Source organism: Sciurus vulgaris, assembly GCF_902686455.1.
Source record: "Sciurus vulgaris genome assembly, chromosome: 7".
NCBI classification, from domain to species: domain Eukaryota; kingdom Metazoa; phylum Chordata; class Mammalia; order Rodentia; family Sciuridae; genus Sciurus; species Sciurus vulgaris.
Genome location: NC_136467.1, coordinates 7,405,685 through 7,426,962, shown reverse-complemented (window position 1 = coordinate 7,426,962; position 21,278 = coordinate 7,405,685). Strand labels below are relative to the sequence as shown.

At 57.5% G+C, this 21,278-nt stretch overlaps 1 protein-coding gene across 1 annotated transcript in view; it reads right to left on the bottom strand.

Moving 5' to 3' along the window:
- Positions 1–3,300: 3,300 nt before the first annotated feature.
- Positions 3,301–21,278, bottom strand: part of AGPAT4 (1-acylglycerol-3-phosphate O-acyltransferase 4) — a 110,721-nt gene continuing 92,743 nt past the window's right edge. Inside the window, exons 4-9 of the mRNA XM_079148628.1 lie at positions 12,411–12,572; positions 11,994–12,147; positions 9,590–9,692; positions 7,343–7,418; positions 6,451–6,649; positions 3,301–4,004 (exon numbers count right to left, since the gene is read on the bottom strand). Coding sequence (XP_079004754.1) covers positions 3,910–4,004; positions 6,451–6,649; positions 7,343–7,418; positions 9,590–9,692; positions 11,994–12,147; positions 12,411–12,572 — 789 coding nt within the window. The 3' untranslated portion in view covers positions 3,301–3,909. The remainder of the gene's footprint in view (positions 4,005–6,450; positions 6,650–7,342; positions 7,419–9,589; positions 9,693–11,993; positions 12,148–12,410; positions 12,573–21,278) is intronic.

The following is a 21,278-nucleotide window of genomic DNA, read 5'->3' as shown; positions in this document are numbered from 1 at the left end:
GGGTGCTTGCCAAGGATCTGGCTAAAACCAGCACTGGAGAAAGAAAGAAGGGAAAGTAATATCTGGATAGTTGGGTTCATTTTCGAAAGCTAAAGGAGTGATTACTCAGCGCCCTCCCTTTGCATTCATACCACTCCACTCCTTACAGACAAGAACACTGATGCCAGAAACTTCCAGAACACCTGACTCCTGAGACACGTACAACAGAACTATATCTTTATATGAAAAAGCGTGGAGGAGAAGAATTGTGTCTTACCCAGTGAAAACCTTTGCTAACCATCCTAGATACCGAGAAGCTCTAAGTAGGTGCTTAGTAAGTGCCTTTTAATACGTTCAAGCCCTGATAACAAACTGGACAAGGCTGCAGCCGAGGAGGCCTGTCCACCACTGCTCGCCTTACTGGAGAGCGACTGGGCTTTTCACTGCCGACTGCCTGCTGACCTCGACTTGATGCAGTTCTGCTTATGAGAGGGCTTTTCCTTGTGTTAGGAAAGGGGAATCAAAGGCAGTTGGAATTCAGTTGTTCAGGCCTTGGTGAGGGCCTCTGGCTCAGGCTCTGATGGAGGGGCAGGCCTCTCTCTCCCCAGAGAGTTGATACCCTAAAGAGAACACACACAGCTTTCAGCTGTGAATAATTTCACATTGTAGTTGACCATCATGAATAGACACGGTGCCAGTTGGTGACAGAAGCTATGATTTCCTGAATGCAGTGAGACAGTACCCCTCCTTAGCTTTGCTCTCCTCTTTGGTGGTATGTCGAGTGCTTTGAAGCCATCTTGACAGGTCAGGGCCTCGAAACCCCCCAAATACTTGGAAATTTGCTTGAAATCTGGAAGCACCCAAGCTCACACTTGAAATGCTGGGGCTTGGGGTGGTATGGGTGTGAATTAGGGCCGCGAGACCACATGGTGACTTGAGGTGTGGGCAGGCGCCGTACAGGCTTGGGGTTGTGTGCTGATGGAGCCCCTGGCCTTCCTCACAGGTTGGTCCTGGGGAAGAGGCACTGTAGGCCTGCCCTTCCTGTCAAACATGGACAGCAAGGGTGGGATCATCCTGGCAGAAGGAAAAAGGTGTTTTCAGTTCCGTGTCTGAAGGTATTTTTAGGAAGTGACCCTACCGAGAGGCAACCGACTTCTGACTCATCCCTACAGACACCAGCTCTTTATAGAGATGGAAGGATCCAGGAGGCGGGAGTGTGGGCAGCTGGCCTGAAGTCCTTAAGGAGGGTTCAGAGTCTGAGGTGTCAGATGCTGGCCTCTGGGGACACACCTGTGAAACAAAGCTGGGTCACACTGCCCACGTGGAGTGCCAGCCCAGCCCACCTGGCGCCCACACTGCGGGGTGGTCCTGCCCCACTCCAGTGGTGGGTTTAGAGCAAGAGCCAGCAGTATCGCCAGGCTTGGGGGTCCCCATCAGCAGCACCCAACGACACCACTGGTCCCCCCGCTGCAGTGTTGGCAAGGGAGGCGATTCAGCCCATCACGCAGCAGTGCGTTACACCGGCTCCATTTTATTCTCTGCCTCAGTTGAAGCCTTGAAGACACTGTTGCTGGTGGAGGCTGAACACGTTCGAAGCAGGTACCAAAAGTGACCTCTCATGCACTAAGTGCAGAGCCCCTTTGGCCAGGGCCTCCTGGGAGTGCAGGGGAGAATGCCTCCCCAGCCTCACACATGACTCCCTACAGACCCAGGCAGAAGCCATCAGACACAGGTCACGGTGGCACCAAGCACTCCCCCAGCCAGTCCAGGGTTCTCTGGGAGACCTGCTGACCAGCAGGTTGCTCCCTCCATTCATCCCAGCACACCTGGGGAGGTCTGCACAGCAGGGGAGCGCTGGGCTCCACCCAGCCTTGAGCAGGGTCAGTAGCCTCCGGGTGCAGAGGTCTCGCCGGCTGCTTCTCTTGCTTGTGATGGGGCACCTGGGGTGCTGGGTGGAGCGGGTGTTTGGGAACTTAGACCGCCTCCTTAATGGGGGGAGAGTGACGTGCTGTCAGCACCACCAGGCAGCTCCCGAGAGCTTCTGAGCAGTGGCTGTGTGGGTGCAGCTGTCCCCCTTCCCTGCGCTGCCCGCGTGCAGCAGGACTCCTGGTGCACCTCTTCCTGCCTGGTGCCAACCCCGGAGGTCAGCCTCACTCCCATTTCACGGATGCAGTGGGCACTGAGTGGGCTCTTCCAGTGAGTGGCCTGTGCACACTGCCACCTGGAATATTGTGGCACTTCAGAGGGGCCTCTGCCCCACTTTGGGCCCCAGCTGAGGCTGGCCCTGAAGTCCAGGGACAGGCCAGCCAGGGCTCAGACAGGAGTGCGCACACCGAAGTGCCTCGTGGGGCCCCACCCTGGGGAAGCACCTGGTGTTCACCTGTGGAGCTGTGTGCTTTGGGCCTGGTCCTCGGGCAGGGGAGCCGCGAGTGGAAACTCGGTTTCCCACGAACGGGCAGGTCAGAGTAGCTCCTGTCTCACCCGTGGGACATGTGTCAGTGGCACCCTGCTGTCTCTCAGAGCGCAGAGCTCGCTGGTACGGCTCGCCAGGTGTCTTGTGCCTGGGACGTGCTTAGTGACTCTGAGTGGGGCATCCTGTGCTGGACTGCTTGGCCCGCCCTGGTGTGGACCAGTGCCTCTACTGTACAGCGCAGCAGGAGCTTTTGCACACGGGGAGAAAGGCAGGTTCCATCCACGCTCATTCGTACCTGTCAGTCAAGTGCCACTGGCATCTCGACCTAAAAGGACAGACATGTTCAGTGTCCCCCTTCTGAAGTGCTGCTGCTTCAGGTTCCACTGCTTGGCCTCTGGCCTCTGCTGGCTGACGGGCTGCAGAATCCTCCCCGTTGGCCAGCCTCTCCCAGGCCACTTGGTTTGCAAGAGCAGAGACTGAGTGGTGTGAAATGGGGTCTGGTTGAGAGCCAAGCAAGAAGCCAAAGCTCAGAACGTCCTGGTCCACGGGAGTGGTCTGTGGAGCCTGGCCCTTGGCTGCCGAGAAGGGGTGCTGTGTCTTTATCAAGACCCTGCTCTCTGAGGGGTCTGCGTCGCCGTTACTGCCGGGCTCACAGCAGGCACAGGCCGTTTCCCGAATGGCTGCAGAATGTCCGGGCTTGGTGGGTGTTTCATGTTCAATCCAAGATCAGCTTCTAGGGTTGGGCAGCTCCTTCAGGTTCACACAGTGACTCCATGTCAGCAAGACAGAAACCAGAGCTGCCCTCCAGAGGACCTTCGCTGTCTCCCGGATGTGCCCTGCAAGTCTCCACTTCTGACATCTTGGTCCTCCGAGAGGCTCCTGGAGACTGTGCTGGCACAGCCACCCAAGCTGTCTGTGTGCCTGCAAGTCTGCCTCACCCCGGGCTCCCTGGCGGCTCCCACTGTGAGTGTGGCACATGCCAGGGCAGAGCAGGGTGGAGGGCGGAGCAGTGTAAACACGCACCACAGGTGACCCAGACAAACTCTTTAATTGTTTTTGGAGGCATAATTTAGTCATCTTACCTAAAGCACTTTTCACTGTCTCTGGCAATCAGGGTTACAGAAGACTCAGCACCAGAGGATGACGGGGTCCTGGCCCCTCTGTCCCCAGCCCTGCTCCCCCGCAGCCTCCGAGACCCTTTGCATTCTCCCAGAGGCAGGCTCACACACAGCCGCACACGCTCTCCCCTGCCCAGCTCACACACATGCACACGCACACACACACAGACACGAGTGAAGAGAACACCAGAACACACCGAATGACACGGGGAAGAAAAAAAGCTCTGGGAGCGCCGTTGTCCCCATCCACCTCCGAGACCAAACTCTGTGGCAGGAAAGGCCTTGATGTGTGCTCGTCCCAGCAGGGGCTGGCCCCACCTCATCACCGTGTCCCACTCAGAAGGCTACGCAGAGACCACCCGTTCCCCAGGTTCCCATCGGAGGCGGCTTGTCCCCGAGTCAGTCACTCTGCTTCTGTCTGTTGTCGATGTTGCCGTAGGCAGAGCCCTTGTCAATCTCTGTCACACCGATCATCCATCGGACTCCCATGGAAGCTGCAGAGACAGGGCGGGAGCAGAGGTTAGGAGAACCTTGAGGACACAGCTGGCTGGGAGTCACAAACATCAGCTGAGAGCTGGCAGAGTTGGGTGCCTTTTCACGACCCCCACTTGCTATCAATCTTGAGCATACACGTCTTAAGTGACGTTGAAAGGAACAGAGCAAGGCCGCTCTGTTGGGTTTTCGTTCATTGCACTGGAAGTGAACCGAGCTCAGCAGCCATGTGCAGCTGTTCTGGGGCCCACAAAGCTCTGCTCTCCCTGCCGATCCCCATAGTGAGAGGATTCTTTTGCCAGCACAGGGCTCCAATATCTACCAAGCACCCAAGTTCAGCACTGCCTGGGGCACGCATTGGTGCAGGAGTGAAGTCCCTCCCTGGTGGAGAGCCTTTGCCCCACGGATGTGACCTGTAACAGAACCACTGCGGGACCCAGGTGAAGCCCAGGTAGCCACCAGGAGGCTGGAAAACAGGGCTGCTGCTCAGAAGTTCCCTCGGAGAAGGCAGTGTTCCCTCCGGAGAAAGCAGGCTTCCAGGTCTCTGGGTGCGAGGACCTCATCTCAGTCACCTCGATGTGCCCCCTGATCCCAGGGCCTGGCAAACATTGCGTGATCACCATTCACGAACAAACGGGTATGTGTGCATGTCAGAGCAGAGCAGTGGTACCCGGCTCTGTGGGCTTTCCCTGTCACAACCAGGCAGACGGGCAGAGGCGACAGCCCGCTTGGGTGGGCCACATATCCCACAGGTCACTAAAAGTGGGGAGACTTCCACTTGAGGCCACCTCTCGGGAAGCTGGGACAGGAGCCCCGACCTGCTCTAGAACTCGCGTGGAACGCCTCCGTGACACTGCCAGGCACGAGGGGAGCAGAGGCCGTGAGGAGGAGAGGGCAACATCACGGCTCAGGCCAGGCACAGGGTCCTGGCCACCAGGATGCGGAGCCCAGGAGACTCCTAGAAACACCGCTGTCCACACCCTACTCCTGGGGCTGAGGCTCCAGCCCTGGGCACTTACTGCACAACTAGGGACAGCGCTGTCCCCAATCTCCTTCATCTCTAAGGAGTTGCAGCTTTCCCTGGGAGGGCACGGTCTTTCTTGGCCTTCCTGTTGTTGGGATCACAGGCTGAGCATGTCCCCAGCCCCCTGGGGCTGGCAGCTGTGGCCTGCAGGACTTCTGGCCAGACTCCTGCACAGCACCCAGAGGTAGTGGTGGTGGGAGAGGGGTCCCTGGACCTGACTGGGGATAGGGGGTTTTCTTTTCCATCCTCTTCTGTGCTTTTTTTCTTACCAAGTGTGGTATTTTAAAAAAAATTTTAACATTAAAATGTATCTTTTTAAAAAGCCACAGTGTTGGCTTATTATAGGGACAAGAGAGGGTCTGCCTGTGGCAACCATACATCCTTGAATGCCTAGCCCGATGCCAGAGAATGAAATGGGTTCCTGTGTTGTGACCCAATCTGGTGTCACTATTTATCAGGTGAAACTCTACCTGGGTGGCATTTGAAACTGCACCAAACCACCAGTAATGGCTGTCTTTGGGGATGGCCCAGGTGGGGTCTGGGACTGAGGCACTCCGTGTTGTGCACTCTGACGTCGTGTGGCCTCTGGCAGCGAGAGCATCTTTGCTTCACAGGTAGAGCAGACCCAGGGCTGGGAACAGGTGCCGCGGTCTCCCGGCCTTGACCCTGTGCCATTTCTCCTCAGTCTTGGAAAGGGGCTTAGACTGTCCATTCTCTCCAGAGCCTCAGGAGGCCACCCAGCCTCTGGGGGCAGAGAAGCTCCCTGTCTCCCTTGCCTCCACCAAGCACAGGGCAGGAAGCTGGCACCATGACATGGCAGCACGTGACAGGCTTGGTGCACAGAAGCAATGGCAGTGGCTGGGAAGGACAGCCAAACAGCCACTGCAGACAACGGACAGTGAGCTAGGGAGCACCCTCTGCACACCAGTCCACTGGCCACCGAGCTAGGGAACACCCACTGCACACCAGTCCGCTGGCCACCGAGCTAGGGAGCACCCTCTGCACACCAGTCCGCTGGCCACCAAGCGAGGGAGCACCCTCTGCACACCAGTCCGCTGGCCACCAAGCGAGGGAGCACCCTCTGCACACCAGTCCACTGGCCACCGAGCTAGGGAGCACCCTCTGCATACCAGTCCACTGGCCACCGAGCTAGGGAGCACCCACTGCACACCAGTCCACTGGCCACTGGACCAGCCCAGGCCTGCGGAGGAGGTGAGGAACTGACTCCAGGTTCCCTGGGCTCCCCGCCTGGCCCTCCTCAGGGGGAGGGAACACTCAGACTGAGCAGAACCGTCTGCAGAGGCCAGGGCGTGGCAGTGCTGCCCTGCTGCCATCGGGCGGGGAGGAGAGGGACCCGAGGGAGAAGGAGGTGAGTGACTGGTGCTCTAGGTCCCTGGGCCTGGGGCCTCTTGCTCTCCACTCACCCATGCAGAAGACGAGGATGAAGCTAGCCAGTGTCACAGAAGAGCCGCTGCTGACCATGTTGACCAGGAACTGGAGGAAAGGGTAAAGCAGCAGCGAGGCCCAGAACAGCCAGTTGAGCAGGGCCCAGGGCCGCCGTGCAGGGACCCGGGGGGTCTCTGGGAAGACACCAGTCCTGTAGTATTCCTCCTGAAAGGCATCCTGGGGGCAGAGAAGGGGACCCTCTGACACAGCACTGGACTGGGCTGAGCTGGCCCGCCCAACCCGGGACACACACCACACAACATTCTGGCCTCTCAGCACAGGATCCTGCAGTCTCCACATGCAGCACACCAGCACCACCGCCCTGTCTGCCCTGCAGCTTCCCAGGGGCTGGGCTTCAAGACCACACTGATGTCAAAGGGCCGCAAGGCCCAGTAGGAGCTGCTCACGGGTGGTGATGGGCACATGCAGGACTTCTCCCTCCATGAGAGCATGTGAGGGAAGTATTAGACTCCCCCGTCCCTGCATGCATCTCAGGAAGAAAGAGACAGTGGGAGCTAAGGTCCTGCTCAGAGGAAGGAAGAACCAGCCAGGGGCCCAGCAGCTGGACCACAGGCGGCACAGGAGGCTCAGGCAGTTCTGAACCCACCACGGCAAACCACCCTTGGGGGCTGCATCCTGCTTATGCTGGCAATGTTCTGATCAGGCAGGCAACGGAACTGTTGACCCAGAAACAACTGAGACTGCATCCACTGCTAAAGACCATGGCAGCGTCCTGCAGACAGTCTGCCCCCGGGCCATCGCCAGGAAAACTGGCGAGGCTGCTGGGCCCTTATCCGTCTTGGTGCCCTGCACTCCTCAGACAGCTTCGTTCTCTCTGTGGAGCCGTCAAGACAGGTCGCTGTCTCCTACCTTCTCCTGGTAGAGCTTGTGCAGCCAGGCAGAGCACTGGTCCTCGTCTTCAGGGATGTCTTCCATTGGAATCCGCCTGCAAGGGCAGAGAGCAGTAGTGGGGAGCCTGCCGGGCACCCAGCTGCACCCTCAGTGTGACGGTGCAGCTGTTCAGGGCTTTCGCCTGGGTGACCTGCCCAGCGTGGAAGCAAAGAGGGCAAGTCCACAGATAGGACGAAGCCAGGGTGCAACCATGGTCCACGCAGGGTGGAGCCAGGACCTGACTGATGCAGACGGCCAAGGAGCACCGACACCCGCCCGCTGCCTCTCCCTTCCCACCTCACAGAAACGCTCCCCAGATCTGACCCTTCCCTCTCCCAGAACACACAGCACGGCCTCAGCCTCCACAGAAGGTGATCCAGCATAGGCAGAGTCTGTGTTTAGCAGGTACCACGCTAATCGTTCCTTCAGCCAAGTAGCAACTTCTCGGCAATGGCCGAATACCTCCCATCTGGTGCTCCTGCCTTGCGACAGCAGCGAGGCAGGCCCCTGCCAGAGTGTCCCACACAAAGGGACCTGGGTGGGGGAAAACAGGGCATCTGCCACAGACTCTGGGCTCAGGGATTCTGGTGTCACTTTGCACTGTGGTTCCTGTGTCACAGATTCAAGGGTGGCCCTGGGGCCATTGCTAGAGGGGCACGAGGCTGGGGCTGCAAACGTCCGTCCTGAACCAGGGAGAGAGCCACTTGGCCCTGACTCCTGTTCTCTTCCCCTCCCCCTCGGAGGCTGCTGGCTCCTGTGACTTCAAGGAATGTTCATTCACACTTGCTTTGTCCTTGAGAAAGTCTGCATGGGTCTCGGTTTTCCATGGCTCATTTCACTTTGCACTGTGCCCAGGAGTATCTCAGGAAGAAGACACCTTCAGAACTTCTTGGCCACAGGTGTGGGCTGTTCAGAGAATGAACCGTGCATTCGTCTCATAACGGATTACAATGAGCCGCCACTGCTGGAACAAGGGCTTCCTTGTATTCTACAAAGGCAAGTTTTTCACCTCATGAAAACTGACCCTGCAAGTTCCTCTGGAAATATTCTTTCACCTTTTCTGTCCTTAATCTATTTCCACAAGTACACGATTTCCTTCTTTGATCTTCTGATCTACCCTGGTTTGCAACTCAAGTCTTTCAGGGTGGTTCCTGAGGAGGTTGGAGAGGCCTGCCGACTCCTCTCCTTGCACAGGAGGAGCCGGGGTGCTTCTGCTGTTCCAGTGGCCTCCTTGGCACCGTGCCCTGGACATTTTCATGCTTCACCTGGAGGGGCAGCACACCTCGGAGGAAGGCCTCGACCATCCTCACCGGGTCACTACACAGAAGTGAATGGAGTAGCAAAAAGCATCTTCCTGGGGCTGGGGATCCAGTTCTGTGGTAGAGCTTCTGCCTTGTATGCATGAAGCCCTGGTTTGATTCCTCAGTCCAGGAAACAAAAGTCTTCCTGGGAGGCCATGAGTGAACTGGCTTAGAGGGCAAACTTGACAGCTTGGCAGGAGCACAGTTTGGGGCATGTGCTATGATTGCCACGAGGCTCTGGAGAGTTTCAGTAACCGGGGAAACAGCCTTGTGGATCCGCACATCGCTAGCGGTCCAACTAGTTCCTGTATGGAGCTCCTGCCAAGTGTTGAAGGAACCTGGGGGAGAAAAGTCCACTTTGTCCCTGAAGAAGCCCTCCCTTAGGAAAGGTGAGACTCGCACACTTGTCTGGCAGCAGCTAGTGATCAGACAGCTGCGGACTGCACCATTAGGAAACAGCAGTAGCAGGAAACTGCTCTCTATTGTTTGTAAGAAGCTGGGTCATTTCCAGGCAGTAGAGTAACTTTGACTTAGGCTGTCAGTTCACCAAACATCTTGCAGAGCCCAGTGATAACGGTCAGCTGTGGCTGCCCAGCCGTGTGGTAAATTGGCATTGGTGGAGTCTTGAATCAGAAAGTGCGTACCATTTGCCTGTGTCTCTGCAGGGTTTTCAGAAGCTCTTGGTCAGCCTTTGGAGGAGGCACCCACAGTGCAGGAAGGGAGGGAAGGAGGCTTCCCCAGATTAGATTGTTCCAAATAGTAGGAAGTGTCTCAAGTCAATAATATAAATAAATGAGTTCAAGGTAAAACAGACTGAATTCGAGACATTAACCAGCTGTCCCTAGAAGAAGGTCTCTTGGTCATTTGTGACTTGTTTACTTAGAAACGAGCTGTCTCTTTTCTGGAAAGGAAACAGGCAACTCACCTGACATAGCAATCAGCATGATATTTCTTTCCATTTAGGACTCCCAGGAGTGTTGGATTTTCATTATTTCTGAAATTGAGTGTACAGTCATATACAGCTGGAACTATAAAAATAAGACAAACACAGAGCAGTATATAGCGTGTGAACCCGTTTCTGATTTGCAGACACACATTCGAAGACATCACATCGCTAACTGGTTGTCTACGAATGGCAGTCAGATTTCTTTTTGCTGTTCTCTGTTGTTCAGATGTTCTACATTGAACATGTAATCAAAAACCCCACAGTAGTCTAGTAATAGAAAACAGAATAACTGCTGAGGTCAGATCATTTTAAAATTGTAGCAGTGCTATGATACTAGACCTAGATGTGTGATAGCAATGATTTGCTACTTCCTAATATTCATGGCCTCAAATGCCCGTATTTACACAAATAGGGACAGGAGACAAATTAATTGAAAGCTTACTGCACATCTAAGTCATGTCTAAGTTGCAGAAGTACGGCCATTCTGTGAGCATTCTCCCCCTAGAACAATAAGACAGCTACAAGACACCGACTGGAAGTGCCTCAGGAACTGAATCAGAATCCATGGCAACGTGGCCAAGAAAGTGTCTGTGAGGTTAACGGCCGCGCTTGGTGGTGAGTGAACCCATCAGCATATTGGAAGTAAAATGTGAAGAGCTGCCGTTGTAGCCCTGGGACCTGCCCTTGCTCAAGAAGCTCTGGGTCAAAGGGTGGAAGATGGCAAGAATGAACCAGTGAGCGACAGAAAGACACGAGGAACGTGGACAGGCATGGACCGTGGGGGGAACAGGAAGTTTGCAGTCAGTCAGGCTGGGCACGAATCCCAGGGCCAGCTTTCCCAGTGGTGTGCTTGGACAGGCTCCCCAGCCCTCCAAGCCTAGTTCCAGAGGAAGAACTTCCCCATGCCTTTGTCATTCGGTGGCTGAAGTGACAGGCACCCACCGCAGATCCTGCACGCTGCTCACTGCATTATGAGCCTCGCCACTCACTAAGAACTCTGCGTGTGCCCCTGCTGTCAACAGAAGCACCAGAAGGTGATAGGGAGATCAGAAATGCTTGTCTAGTTGGGAACGTGGAGAACCAAGGTTCAAAAGTGATGAAATCCCTGGCATATCCTTCTACTGTTACCTGATCCCCGTGCACGTTCTGCAGGTCTGTCTTCGGCAGGGGGAGAGGGTCCCTCCTGCGGACCTGCGAGAGTGCCTGGAAGCAGGGCCCCCAAGTCCACTCTCCCCATCATTGGGGCCCCAATGTGAACAGCACCACAGAAATCGGCTGGTCCAACTGGGCACTGGACCACTTGTGATCCCAGTTTCTCCAAAGGCTGAGACTAGAGGATTGGGAGTTCAAAGCCAGCCTCAGCAACTTAGCAATAAGCAACTTAGTGGCACCCTGTTTCAAAATAAAATATAAAAAAGGGCTGGGATGTGGCTCAGTGGTTAAGCACCCGTGGGTTCAATCCTTGGTACCAAAAGTAGAAAAGAAGAAATTAGCTGGTCCTCCATCCCCTCAGCAACCCAGCTGAATCCTGAGGCTGACCTGGGCAACACTTTGGGGGCTCTTGCCCTTTGCCCCCCACAGAGGAGAGGAGAAATGAGGACAAGGCCATGGGAAACCGGCAACACCGGGCATGAAGCCGTAGGATGGCTCTGGTGACAAAGCAGGGCCCAGCCTTGCCCTCCTGTCCCCACAGGATGGAGCCCAGCCTTTCCTGGGTGTGCCTGGCACGTGACACCCAAGTAAGGCCTGTCCAGTCGACCGAGCTGCCCCGGAGACGAAGCTGTGTCGTGGCCCATCCGCCCTGAGGGAAGTGAGGCCTCCTTCTGAGCCCAGGGGCAGGACGTGGGGTTTTGGAGCAGGGGCCCATGAGAGAACAAGGAAGGGTGTTCTGAACTGCAGAGAGGACTGAGAAGAGAAAGGCAGGACAGAGGCCAGAAGCCAGAAGCCAGGGCTGGTCTCCATCTTTCTCCTACTCCAGTAACTCAAGGCTCAGAACGCTTAGGTCAGCTGCCAGACAGAGATGGCCATCAGCTGCAGGCCACTGATGCCAACAGATCGGCAGCAGGAAATACCCCAGACCAACAGGGCTCCCTTGGGTCTGTGGCCAGGGTGACCCCAGGGGCCTGCCCAGGATCCAGTGCCCGCAGGCGATGCTGCAGCAGTGCCACCGCTGAGCAGCAGAGGGCAGTGTTTGCTGGGACAAGTGGAGGAGAGGGGCCCAGCCCCTGTGCGCCTGTCCTCCCTGGTCTGAATCCCTCAGAGGCCCTAATTTAGCAGCACTCCCGGCTGCCAGCCACGTGCTGGCTGCAAGGCGCTGCCAGGGAAAAGCGCTGCGGACCCCGGGCTGCGGGGCTCCTGAGCTGGCAGGAGGCCTTCTCCTTACCTACGTCTCTCAAGCACCTCACAGTGATGGCGAAGCCCTTGGTGCGTGGCAGCAGGTGGTGCTTGAGGCTGGGCAGCCCCTTGGCTTGGGCCACCTGCATGCTGATCTGGTGCTTCTTCTCGGTGAACCGGGTGCCCTCGCAGTGGATCAGGAACTGGAAGGCAGAGGGCGGCGTCACACAGGGCCCTGTGGGTCCAGGGCATCCCAAGGGGACACACAGCCCTGGGTCACAGAGGCACCTGAGGTTGTGTGCCACCCCAGGTCACACAGGGTCATCACACCACACGTCCTGAGCTCACACGCCACACGCCACCCCAGGTCACATGCAATTCTGCGTTCACCCCGGGTTGTGACGTGCACAGGGTGTCATGGCCACAAAGGTCCAACAGGGGTTGGCAGGCACGCTGCCCCACGTACAAGGTACTTCTCGGGATAATCCCGGAGGTGCAGCAGGCTCCTGGCGACCGTCTGGCGATCTTGCTCCCACTTGCGTGTGCAGAAGATCATTTCAGTGAAGTACCACATCCAGCCGATGATTGGGACGTAAGACAGCTCTTTCTTGGCCAGGACTTTGGAGTTCTGAAACGGGAAGTAGCACAGGGTGTCCATGAGAGAGAGGGGTCACCTCGCGTGCTGCTGGGGATCTTAGTGGGAAGGAGCAGTGTTCACGCCGGAGGCCGCCCTGTGTTCCAGGACACCCTGAGGCCAAGGCTGGGGCCCTGGAGCCCTTCCCCCCACGTCAACAGGAGTCAAGGCCTCTCACTGCCCGGGGACCCGGAGGAGGAGGGTGCTCCTCGCTCTCAGTCCTCAGCAAAGCTGCGAGGCAAGCTGGAGTCCTTTACAGACCAGGAAGTGGAGGCCAGCAGGGGTCCCAGGTCCCCAGCACTGGGTGGAGCGGAGTCCTCTCAGACCGGCCAGGTGCCCTGGGTGCTCTGCCCAGCCCTTGCTCTGTCATCTCTGAGGCAAGGACCGGTGCTTGAGTGCCCAGAGACGTCCCTGAGGTTGGTGAGGGCACCACAGCCCGGCCCACTTGCAGGCCAGAATCCCTGCTGCGGAGCCCCGAGGGCTGCTGGGATGGCCCCAGCCAGCCGTGCCCTGACACACTGGCCTCCTCCAGGCTGGGAGCCCCCGGGCTTCCACGGGTAGCAGGGAGGTGACACAGAAGCAGCTCCCGAGAACTTGGGCTTCCATTCCTTCATCGTCTCTGGAACTGGCCAGGATGCTCCTCGCTCAGGGCCGGGAGGTCCCTGACATGCCTGTGGGAGTCACCCTGAGCCGCCCCACACCTGAGCTGCCCAGGGCCAAAGCGGAGGAGCTCCCACACAGCCCTCCCCCTTCCTTCCCCTCCCACTTTCTACCTAGTTTAAAAAACAAACTTCATCCATGGAGAAGTGGAAGCACAGGCACCTTTCAGGTTGAATGTCTCCATGTTTTGATGGGCTTTTTGTTTTTGACACAAATTCAACATGGAAATTCTCTTAAAGAGAACCTGGCCATAATATCTGCCTGCTACAGAGGACTTAGAAGTGAGTGCTGGCAATTGTGGATACTCTTCAGTGGGAGCAATGGCTGCCCTTTTGCCCACACGAGGCCATGCACTTTACACGAGTTCTATGTGATTCTAAAGCCCCAGGAACAGGAACCTCACTTTGAAAACCAAGGTTCAGAGACATGAAGTAACTTGCCCAGCATCACACATCACATGGCTAACAACTGGAGAAGCTGAGAATGTTGGCCAGTCCTCCCTTTAAGGCTGAAGTCCATGGGGTTGTGTTAATGAGCATGGGAGCGGATGCTGTGGGCCACCTTCCCAGGAGCCATGCCCTCCTCTTCCATTCAGACTCTCCCTTCTGTTCTAAGTACCCTCTGCACAGGGACAGAGGTCCCGGGGATTGCTCTGAGTGACAGGAGCCCACATTTTCTGAGCTCTGGGCTTCGCAGCTGTCCCACGAGGAAACGGACGCTGATCACGCAGCGTCCCACGAGGATGGAGCAGCATGACTCCCTCCACTGCATATCACACCGCACCAGTGAAAATATGGGGAAGAGCTGGACAGCACATGGAAACCCAGAGAAGCTGCGCCGGGCTTCCCCAGGAACTCTGGAGCGTGGCTCTGATCATGGACCAGGGCCCACACTGAGCAAGTGTTTCTCCTCGTTCAACCCATTTTCTAAGCCCAAGGTCAGCACGATGATAATAAGTCAATGTTCTATTTATTCCAGCATTGAACAGTGGGCTCTGTGCTAACAACTGCCTTGACTTAACTCACTTGTTACCAACAGACTAGAAGTTTCAGTCCCCAGAAACAATGAACTCTAAAGATCAGGGCGCTCCCAGGCCCTTCGGAGGTCTCTGTACGTGGGTGGCAACAGTCTCAAGAGAATGTGCAGGAAACGGACACTGACTCTGGAGTTCGCTCGAAGGTAGGCCTGGCGGGCTCGTCTCGTGACTCAGGTTGATGCGCAGACCAGAGGCAGCGCGTCTAGAAAACCCGAGTCTCCCAGGCAGTACAGGGTGTTCAACCTGTGGGGCTGAACGTCCTGCCTGGCCAATCCCTACTGGCTGTTGGGTCACCAACATTATGACACATCCTGCAGTTAAAAGTTTACCAAACTCGTGTGTGTGTGTGAGAGAGCGTGAGTTAGGGGTATGTGGGATGGTGAGGGGTGCGGCTCTCCTGGTCATCCCATGAGGTAGCCAAAGTCAGGACCACCGTCACCCAGGGAAAGAGCCATCGCTGAGCCCAGAAGGCAGCACCTTGGCCAAGTGGACCACCCAGTACAGGGACCCACGGCGGTGGAATCACAGATCCAGTGCTTTCCAGCCCTGAGATTGGCTGGCTGTCTTCACTTCTGCAGTGAAAAATGGTCAGAATGGGCCCTTCCGGTTACCTTTCCTTCCGCATCATCGATGGCTGCTAGTTAAGGTTTCCTCCAACATGGCGGCCGGCCAAGCAGTAGGATGAAAACCCTCAGGGCTGCTGCCTGATTTTAAGTGCCTGGAGGCAGGAGGCACCACATCCAGCCACGTTTCTGCGATACCCCCACGTGCTCCAGCCACTCGACAGGAACCAGCAGAGAGCCTGATCAGGGCAAAGACCAGGAGGGAGATGGCCCCTGATCCACGTGTCGGTGCATGGCTTTCTCTTTCTGGCTGTCAAGCGCAGGCCGGTTCCTACAGGTTTATCAGTTTGGCCCTAGTTAGTCATTTGGTTCACCCATGGGCATTTCTTTCTGCTATGTATATAAAATGAGGTCTCTTACACAGCAATCTGAAAACAAGTGAGACGTTTGTTAACAATAAGCGAGGCAGCCGGGTGTGGTGGCACATGCCTGTAATCCCAGCGGCTCAGGAGGCTGAGGCAGGAGGATTGTGAGTTCAAATCCAGCCTCAGCAACAGCGAGACCCTAAATAACCCACTGAGATTCTGTCTCTAAATAAAATACAAAATATGGCTGGGGATGTGGCTTAGTGGTCAAGTGCCCCAGAGTTCAATCCCTGGTACAAAAAAAAAAAAGCACTAGCCAAAATGTCCACACTTCAACCCTTTGATGTTTTCATGGGCCACGAGCCGGAGAAGGTGGAAACTGACGTTTGGTGGAGACCAGCCACGAGCCTCGTGGGCAAGGAGAGCATAGCTGGCCATTTCTGTTACGTCTCTGCCTCTGACTCCCGCAAATAATTTGTTGCGCAGACACAGCAGGCGCACTCTCCTGCACGACCACGGCGTGGAGAGGAACTGGCTGTGCCAAGACCAGCCTCTCAAGTCTAAGTCCCCAGCGGGGGACGGCATGGAGGAGAGGAGGGCCTGCACACCGGAGATGAGAGCGGAGCTCAAACTGATGCCCCAGGAGCGCGCGTGTGTGTTAGTGTGTGAATGTTAGTGTGTGAGTGTGTGTGAGTGTGAGTGCACACATGTGAGTGTGTGAGTGTGGGTGTGTGTGTATGAGTTTGTGAGTGTGTGAGTGTGAATCTGTGAGTATGCTTGTGTGTGTGTGAGTGTGTGCATGCACGAGCATGTGTGTTAGTGTGTGTGTTGTTAGTGTGTGAGTGTGCGAGTGCACACGTGAGTGTGAGTGTGAGTGCACACATGTGAGTATGTGAGTGTGGGTGTGTATGAGTTTGTGAGTCTGTGTATGTGTGAGTGTGAGTCTGTGAGTATGCTTGTGTGTGTGCTCATGTGTGAGTGTGTGTGTGTGTGTGTGAGTATGCATGCGTGCGTGTGTGTGTGCATGCATGCACATGCACTGAAAGGTGAGAGACTCCATTTGTGCAAACTAGGGTGCTGCAGATGAGGCCTGATTGCTTAGGGTGCGCTCCCTTCACTGCTTCCTACTTTCTCTGAAGCTCAGAGGAAAGTGCTGTGGACTGTGCACTACCGGAAAATTCTCTGCAGCCTCTAAGCAAAATGAGCCCTGTTCCACGATTAGTCACAGCCCTGGGGGCATGCACGCACCAAGCCCGAGACAACGCGCTCTAGAATCATCTCTCCTAGGCTGGGCGTGCACACGCGGTCCGTCACTGCCAGGACCACTGCGCGCAGCCCTTGGGTTCTGATGACATCTGTACCGGTGCCCCCCACCCCCACGTCGCTCCCCTCACCACACCTGATGACACGTTCAAGGTTGGGCAGGGACATTTGGTGACCAGTCAGGGAGCAGAGTCCAGCAAGATGATCACCACTGCTGACTCTGCTCCAAGGGGCTGTGGTGGTCAGGACGGCATGGAGGAGAGGAGGGCCTGCACAAGGCCCTGGTCTGCCCTTGCTGGACACAGGTCCTCACGGCCCCCTCTGAACAGCTGGTCCAGGGCCTTCCTGGGGGGCCTGAGTAGATGGGAAGACGAGAGAGCATACGAGGGCAGCTTGCCCTATGTCAGTGGCAGGCATGTGCGCGACAGCGGTGGTGGACGACAGGCCCTGAGCCAGCGTGGGCAGGCAGTGCAGTTGGCGGCACCCCAGAGCAGACTACGCAGCTGGCACGGTGCATTGGGCCACAGGGGACCAGGCCGCCCCTTTACAACTGGATGGCTCGCGCAGCTTGGCCTGTTAAAGACTGCCCGAGGACGCCAGTCCACCAAGGAGGGCCTGCGGCGTCTGCCTGGAGACCAGCTTTAAAAGCCCAGGGCAGGCTGGCGTTCCCAGGACCGTGCTCACGAGGGTCAGGAGCCGGGGAGCCTTCCTGAGCTGCCGCTCCTCTCCTGGCCCTGATGGTCACTGTTCTCCCAGGCCCTTGTCTGTGCGAACCAGACCCAGCAGCCCTGCCCGTTCCACCGTCCCCAGGGGCCCGCCAGTGCTGCAGACAGGCGCACACACCGCAGCCCCGCTGTGCCCAGGCAGGTGCTGCTTCTGAACAGGCTCCGTCTGCACGGGCGCCTAGCACAGAACTCTGGGTAAAGCCCGGGCAGCAGGTTCACAAGTGCTCCCCTCAGCTTTACCCTGCTCTTCAAAATAGGGAAACAGCCACAAAGGGACCAGTGTCCCCCTCTCTGGATGCCTTCGCCCTCTCCCCCTCTCCGGCGACCTGGGGAACACCTGGGCCTTAGGCTTGCTGCTCACCCGGTGAAACTCCTCCCTGCAGACCCCCTCCCCTTCCCACCCTTCCTGTGTTCTGTCTTGGCCACGGTGGCCCCAGCTCCTGCCTGGGACTCCAACAGCACCAAGGGCTAAGACCCACAGCCTCCCTGCCTCCCGGGGCTAAGACCCACAGCCTCCCAGCCTCCCAGGGCTAAGACCCACAGCCTCTGGGGCACTCCAGGGAGCTGCGCTGTGGAGAGCAGGCCGAGTACCAGCCGTACCAGCCGGGCCACCCGCTCCCTGCCGCCCTGGCAACACCAGGCCTCAGGACAGTCATGGACCCTGTCCTTCACCTCCCTTCATACAGCACAGTGTCCTCAGGGGCACGACCTTATCCCTCAACCCACAGCACCCAGCAGTGTCCCTCCCGGGAACTCACGCCCATGGTAAGCACTCCTTGGAGACGTATTGTGAAGTTACTGGGATTGTTACCATCATCAAGAATCTTCTTATTTAACAGGCAAGACGCAGCTTTGAGAGGGACATTCAAGCCCCTCTCCCCAGGAGTAGTAATTCTGCACTCTTCTTTCAACCATTTTCTAAACAGAGATGCAACGGAGTTTCAATCTGTTTGTAGACAGAGCTGCATTATCCTCTCTGGATCCTATTTATCAAGCGGAAGCGGGCAGGTCTGAGACTCTGGGATGGCCCAGTGATTTCCGGGCTTCATGCCCCTGAATCCCCTTCTAACAAATGGCATTCACAGAAGTGATGGGAGCCCCTTCTGAGTTCCAGCTGCAAAGTGCCCTGGCTTCTGTCCTGGGTGTTTGCTCTGGGCAGTGTGCTGGTCACATCCAGGGGAACCGGCACCGAGGCCCAGGTGGAGGGTCAGCAGTACCTGCAATGAGATTCGAGGTGGGCCACAGACACACGGAGCCCTTGGGGGGACCACCGGCCCGGCCACAGTTTGCAGCCTTGTGAGGGACTCCTGCTGAGCCATGGCTGGACTGCTGACCAGGCGAGCGGAGGTCATTGTCCACGTGCCTGGGGACGTGAGCTGCTGTTTGGGGCTCCTCACGCTGCTGCAGATAACTCAGGCACAGGGCTTCTTTAAGGATCTGGAGGAAGATACCCCGGATGGCTCTGGAATGCCCCCGAGCCACACCTACCCAGCGGTGAACACTGAAGAGAGAACAGCGATCCCTGGGGGCAGGGCCCGTGCTGCCCGGAGGCAGGACAGTCTTGACCGTGGCATGTGCATATTTTACACACATATTTTACATATTTTAAGGTGAAAGATAAGCAAACGGGGCCTTTGCCTGCACACCCCAGTTTTCCCGGCTTGGTGGCAAGCATGCTCGGCCATCTCCAGGCCACACGCTTCCCAGGAAGGAAGGAGCCGGTGAGCTCCGAGATCCCATGGCAAGGCTGTGGAGCCAGAGTCTCCTGGTCAGGTGAGTGGACTTTCCACCAGCCATACTGATGGGGCCTTCGGTGGTTTTCAAAGGTCAGAGGCTTGTGTTCCAGATAATCCCATTACTCTCCCCTCAAAACAAATCTAATAACCCCTTGTTCTAGATTTTCTGCAAATTTCATTTAATTGGGTTTAAACTCATTTCCTCGGGGGCTGTTCCACAGGTGAGCATGGAAACTGCCTGGTCAGGACCTGCTTTCTTCCTTCTTTAAAAATAATCTGCTCCGGCTCCAGAAAGATCTCCAAATGCCAGTTATTAACAAGAGAGTGTGGGAATAAGGGGTTGTTATTAAAGTTCTTTGAAGACAATACAAAATGCTGTTCTGACACTTTCTAAGGTGGCAGGGGTTCTGGGAAGAGGCCAGGCTCTCGTCCAGCATCCTCTGCGAGACTGCAAAGCTGCTCCCTACTGCACACGGAGCGGGTCCTGGCACCTCCCGCCAACTCCCCATCAAGTCCCTGGTCCCCGTGCTCTCCGTCCTCCCCTTCCTTGTGCTCACCCCCTGGTCTCCCTCACCTCCCCTCCTCCCCTGCTCACCAGGGTCCACTCTCCACCAATACTCGGCTTCACTGGGATTCAGGCGGCTAGAGCACCAGAGAAAACAGGGGAGGGGTGCGCCTCCTTTCCACCCTCCTCCCAATTCTAAGGACGCTCAGGGGCTCTTTAGTGAGAATCCAGAAACCCGAGGCGCCACTGAGCATCACTGCCACCTCCAGTGGGTAAGGAGGCGGCACCTGGCCCCAGGCCTAGAGACCCGCCCCTGGCCTCCGGGTGGCCTCTGAAACCCCCAGCTCCTAGGACCAGTCGCACACTTACACACCTCAGGTGTGCAGGTGCAACAGCTCAGGTGAACGCCTCGGGATTGGGGACTGGCTTAAGGAACCGAGGGTGAGGACAAGGAGCTCCCTGACGCACAGCCGGGCTGCCAGCATCCAGCCAGGGCCCTGCATCCAGTGGGGAGTCTCTCAGGTCTCAAAGCTTTGGGGAGAAACTCTAGCAAGGGTCAGATAGAGTCTGCTCTGTGGAGGCCCCCTCCTCTCCTGGGTCCCTCTCGGGCCAGAGTCCCTGCTCAGCCCTGGGCCCCCTCCTCTCCTGGGTCCCTCGGGCCAGAGTCCCTGTTCAGCCCTGGGCCCCCTCCTCTCCTGGGTCCCTCGGGCCAGAGTCCCTGCTCAGCCCTGGGCCCCCTCCTCTCCTGGGTCCCTCTCGGGCCAGAGTCCCTGCTCAGCCCTGGGCCCCCTCCTCTCCTGGGCCCCTCTCGGGCCAGAGTCCCTGCTCAGCCCTGGGCCCCCTCCTCTCCTGGGTCCCTCTCGGGCCAGAGTCCCTGCTCAGCCCTGGGCCCCCTCCTCTCCTGGGTCCCTCTCGGGCCAGAGTCCCTGCTCAGCCCTGGGCCCCCTCCTCTCCTGGGTCCCTCTCGGGCCAGAGTCCCTGCTCAGCCCTGGGCCCCCTCCTCTCCTGGGTCCCCCCTCCTGTCCTGGGTCCCCTCTCCTCTCCTGGATCCCTCTCTGACCCTGGGTCCCTCTCTGACCCTGGATCCCTCTCTGCCCCTGGGTCCCCCCTCCTGTCCTGGGTCCCCTCTCCTCTCCTGGATCCCTCTCCTCTCCTGAGTCCTCTCTCTGTCCCTAGGTCCCCTCTCCTCTCCTGGGTCCCCCCTCCTGTCCTGGGTCCCCTCTCCTCTCCTGGATCCCTCTCTGACCCTGGGTCCCTCTCTGACCCTGGGTTCCTTCTCCTCTCCTGGGACCCTCTCTGACCCTGGGTCCCCTCTCCTCTCCTGGGTCCCTCTCTGACCCTGGGTCCCCTCCCCTCTCCTGGATCCCTCTCTGACCCTGGGTCCCTCTCTGACCCTGGGTCCCCTCTCCTCTCCTGGATCCCTCTCTGACCCTGGGTCCCCTCTCCTCTCCTGGATCCCTCATCTGATCCTGGATCCCTCTCTGACCCTGGGTCCCCTCTCCTCTCCTGGATCCCTCTCTGACCCTGGGTCCCTTCCCCTCTCCTGGGTCCCTCTCTGACCCTGGGTCCCCTCCCCTCTCCTGGATCCCTCTCTGACCCTGGGTCCCCTCCCCTCTCCTGGATCCCTCTCTGACCCTGGGTCCCTCTCTGACCCTGGGTCCCCTCCCCTCTCCTGGGTCCCTCTCTGACCCTGGGTCCCCTCTCCTCTCCTGGGTCCCTCTCTGACCCTGGGTCCCCTCCCCTCTCCTGGATCCCTCTCTGACCCTGGGTCCCTCTCTGACCCTGGGTCCCCTCTCCTCTCCTGGGTCCTTCCCCTCCCGCTGCTTCTCCCTGTGCACTGTGGGTTC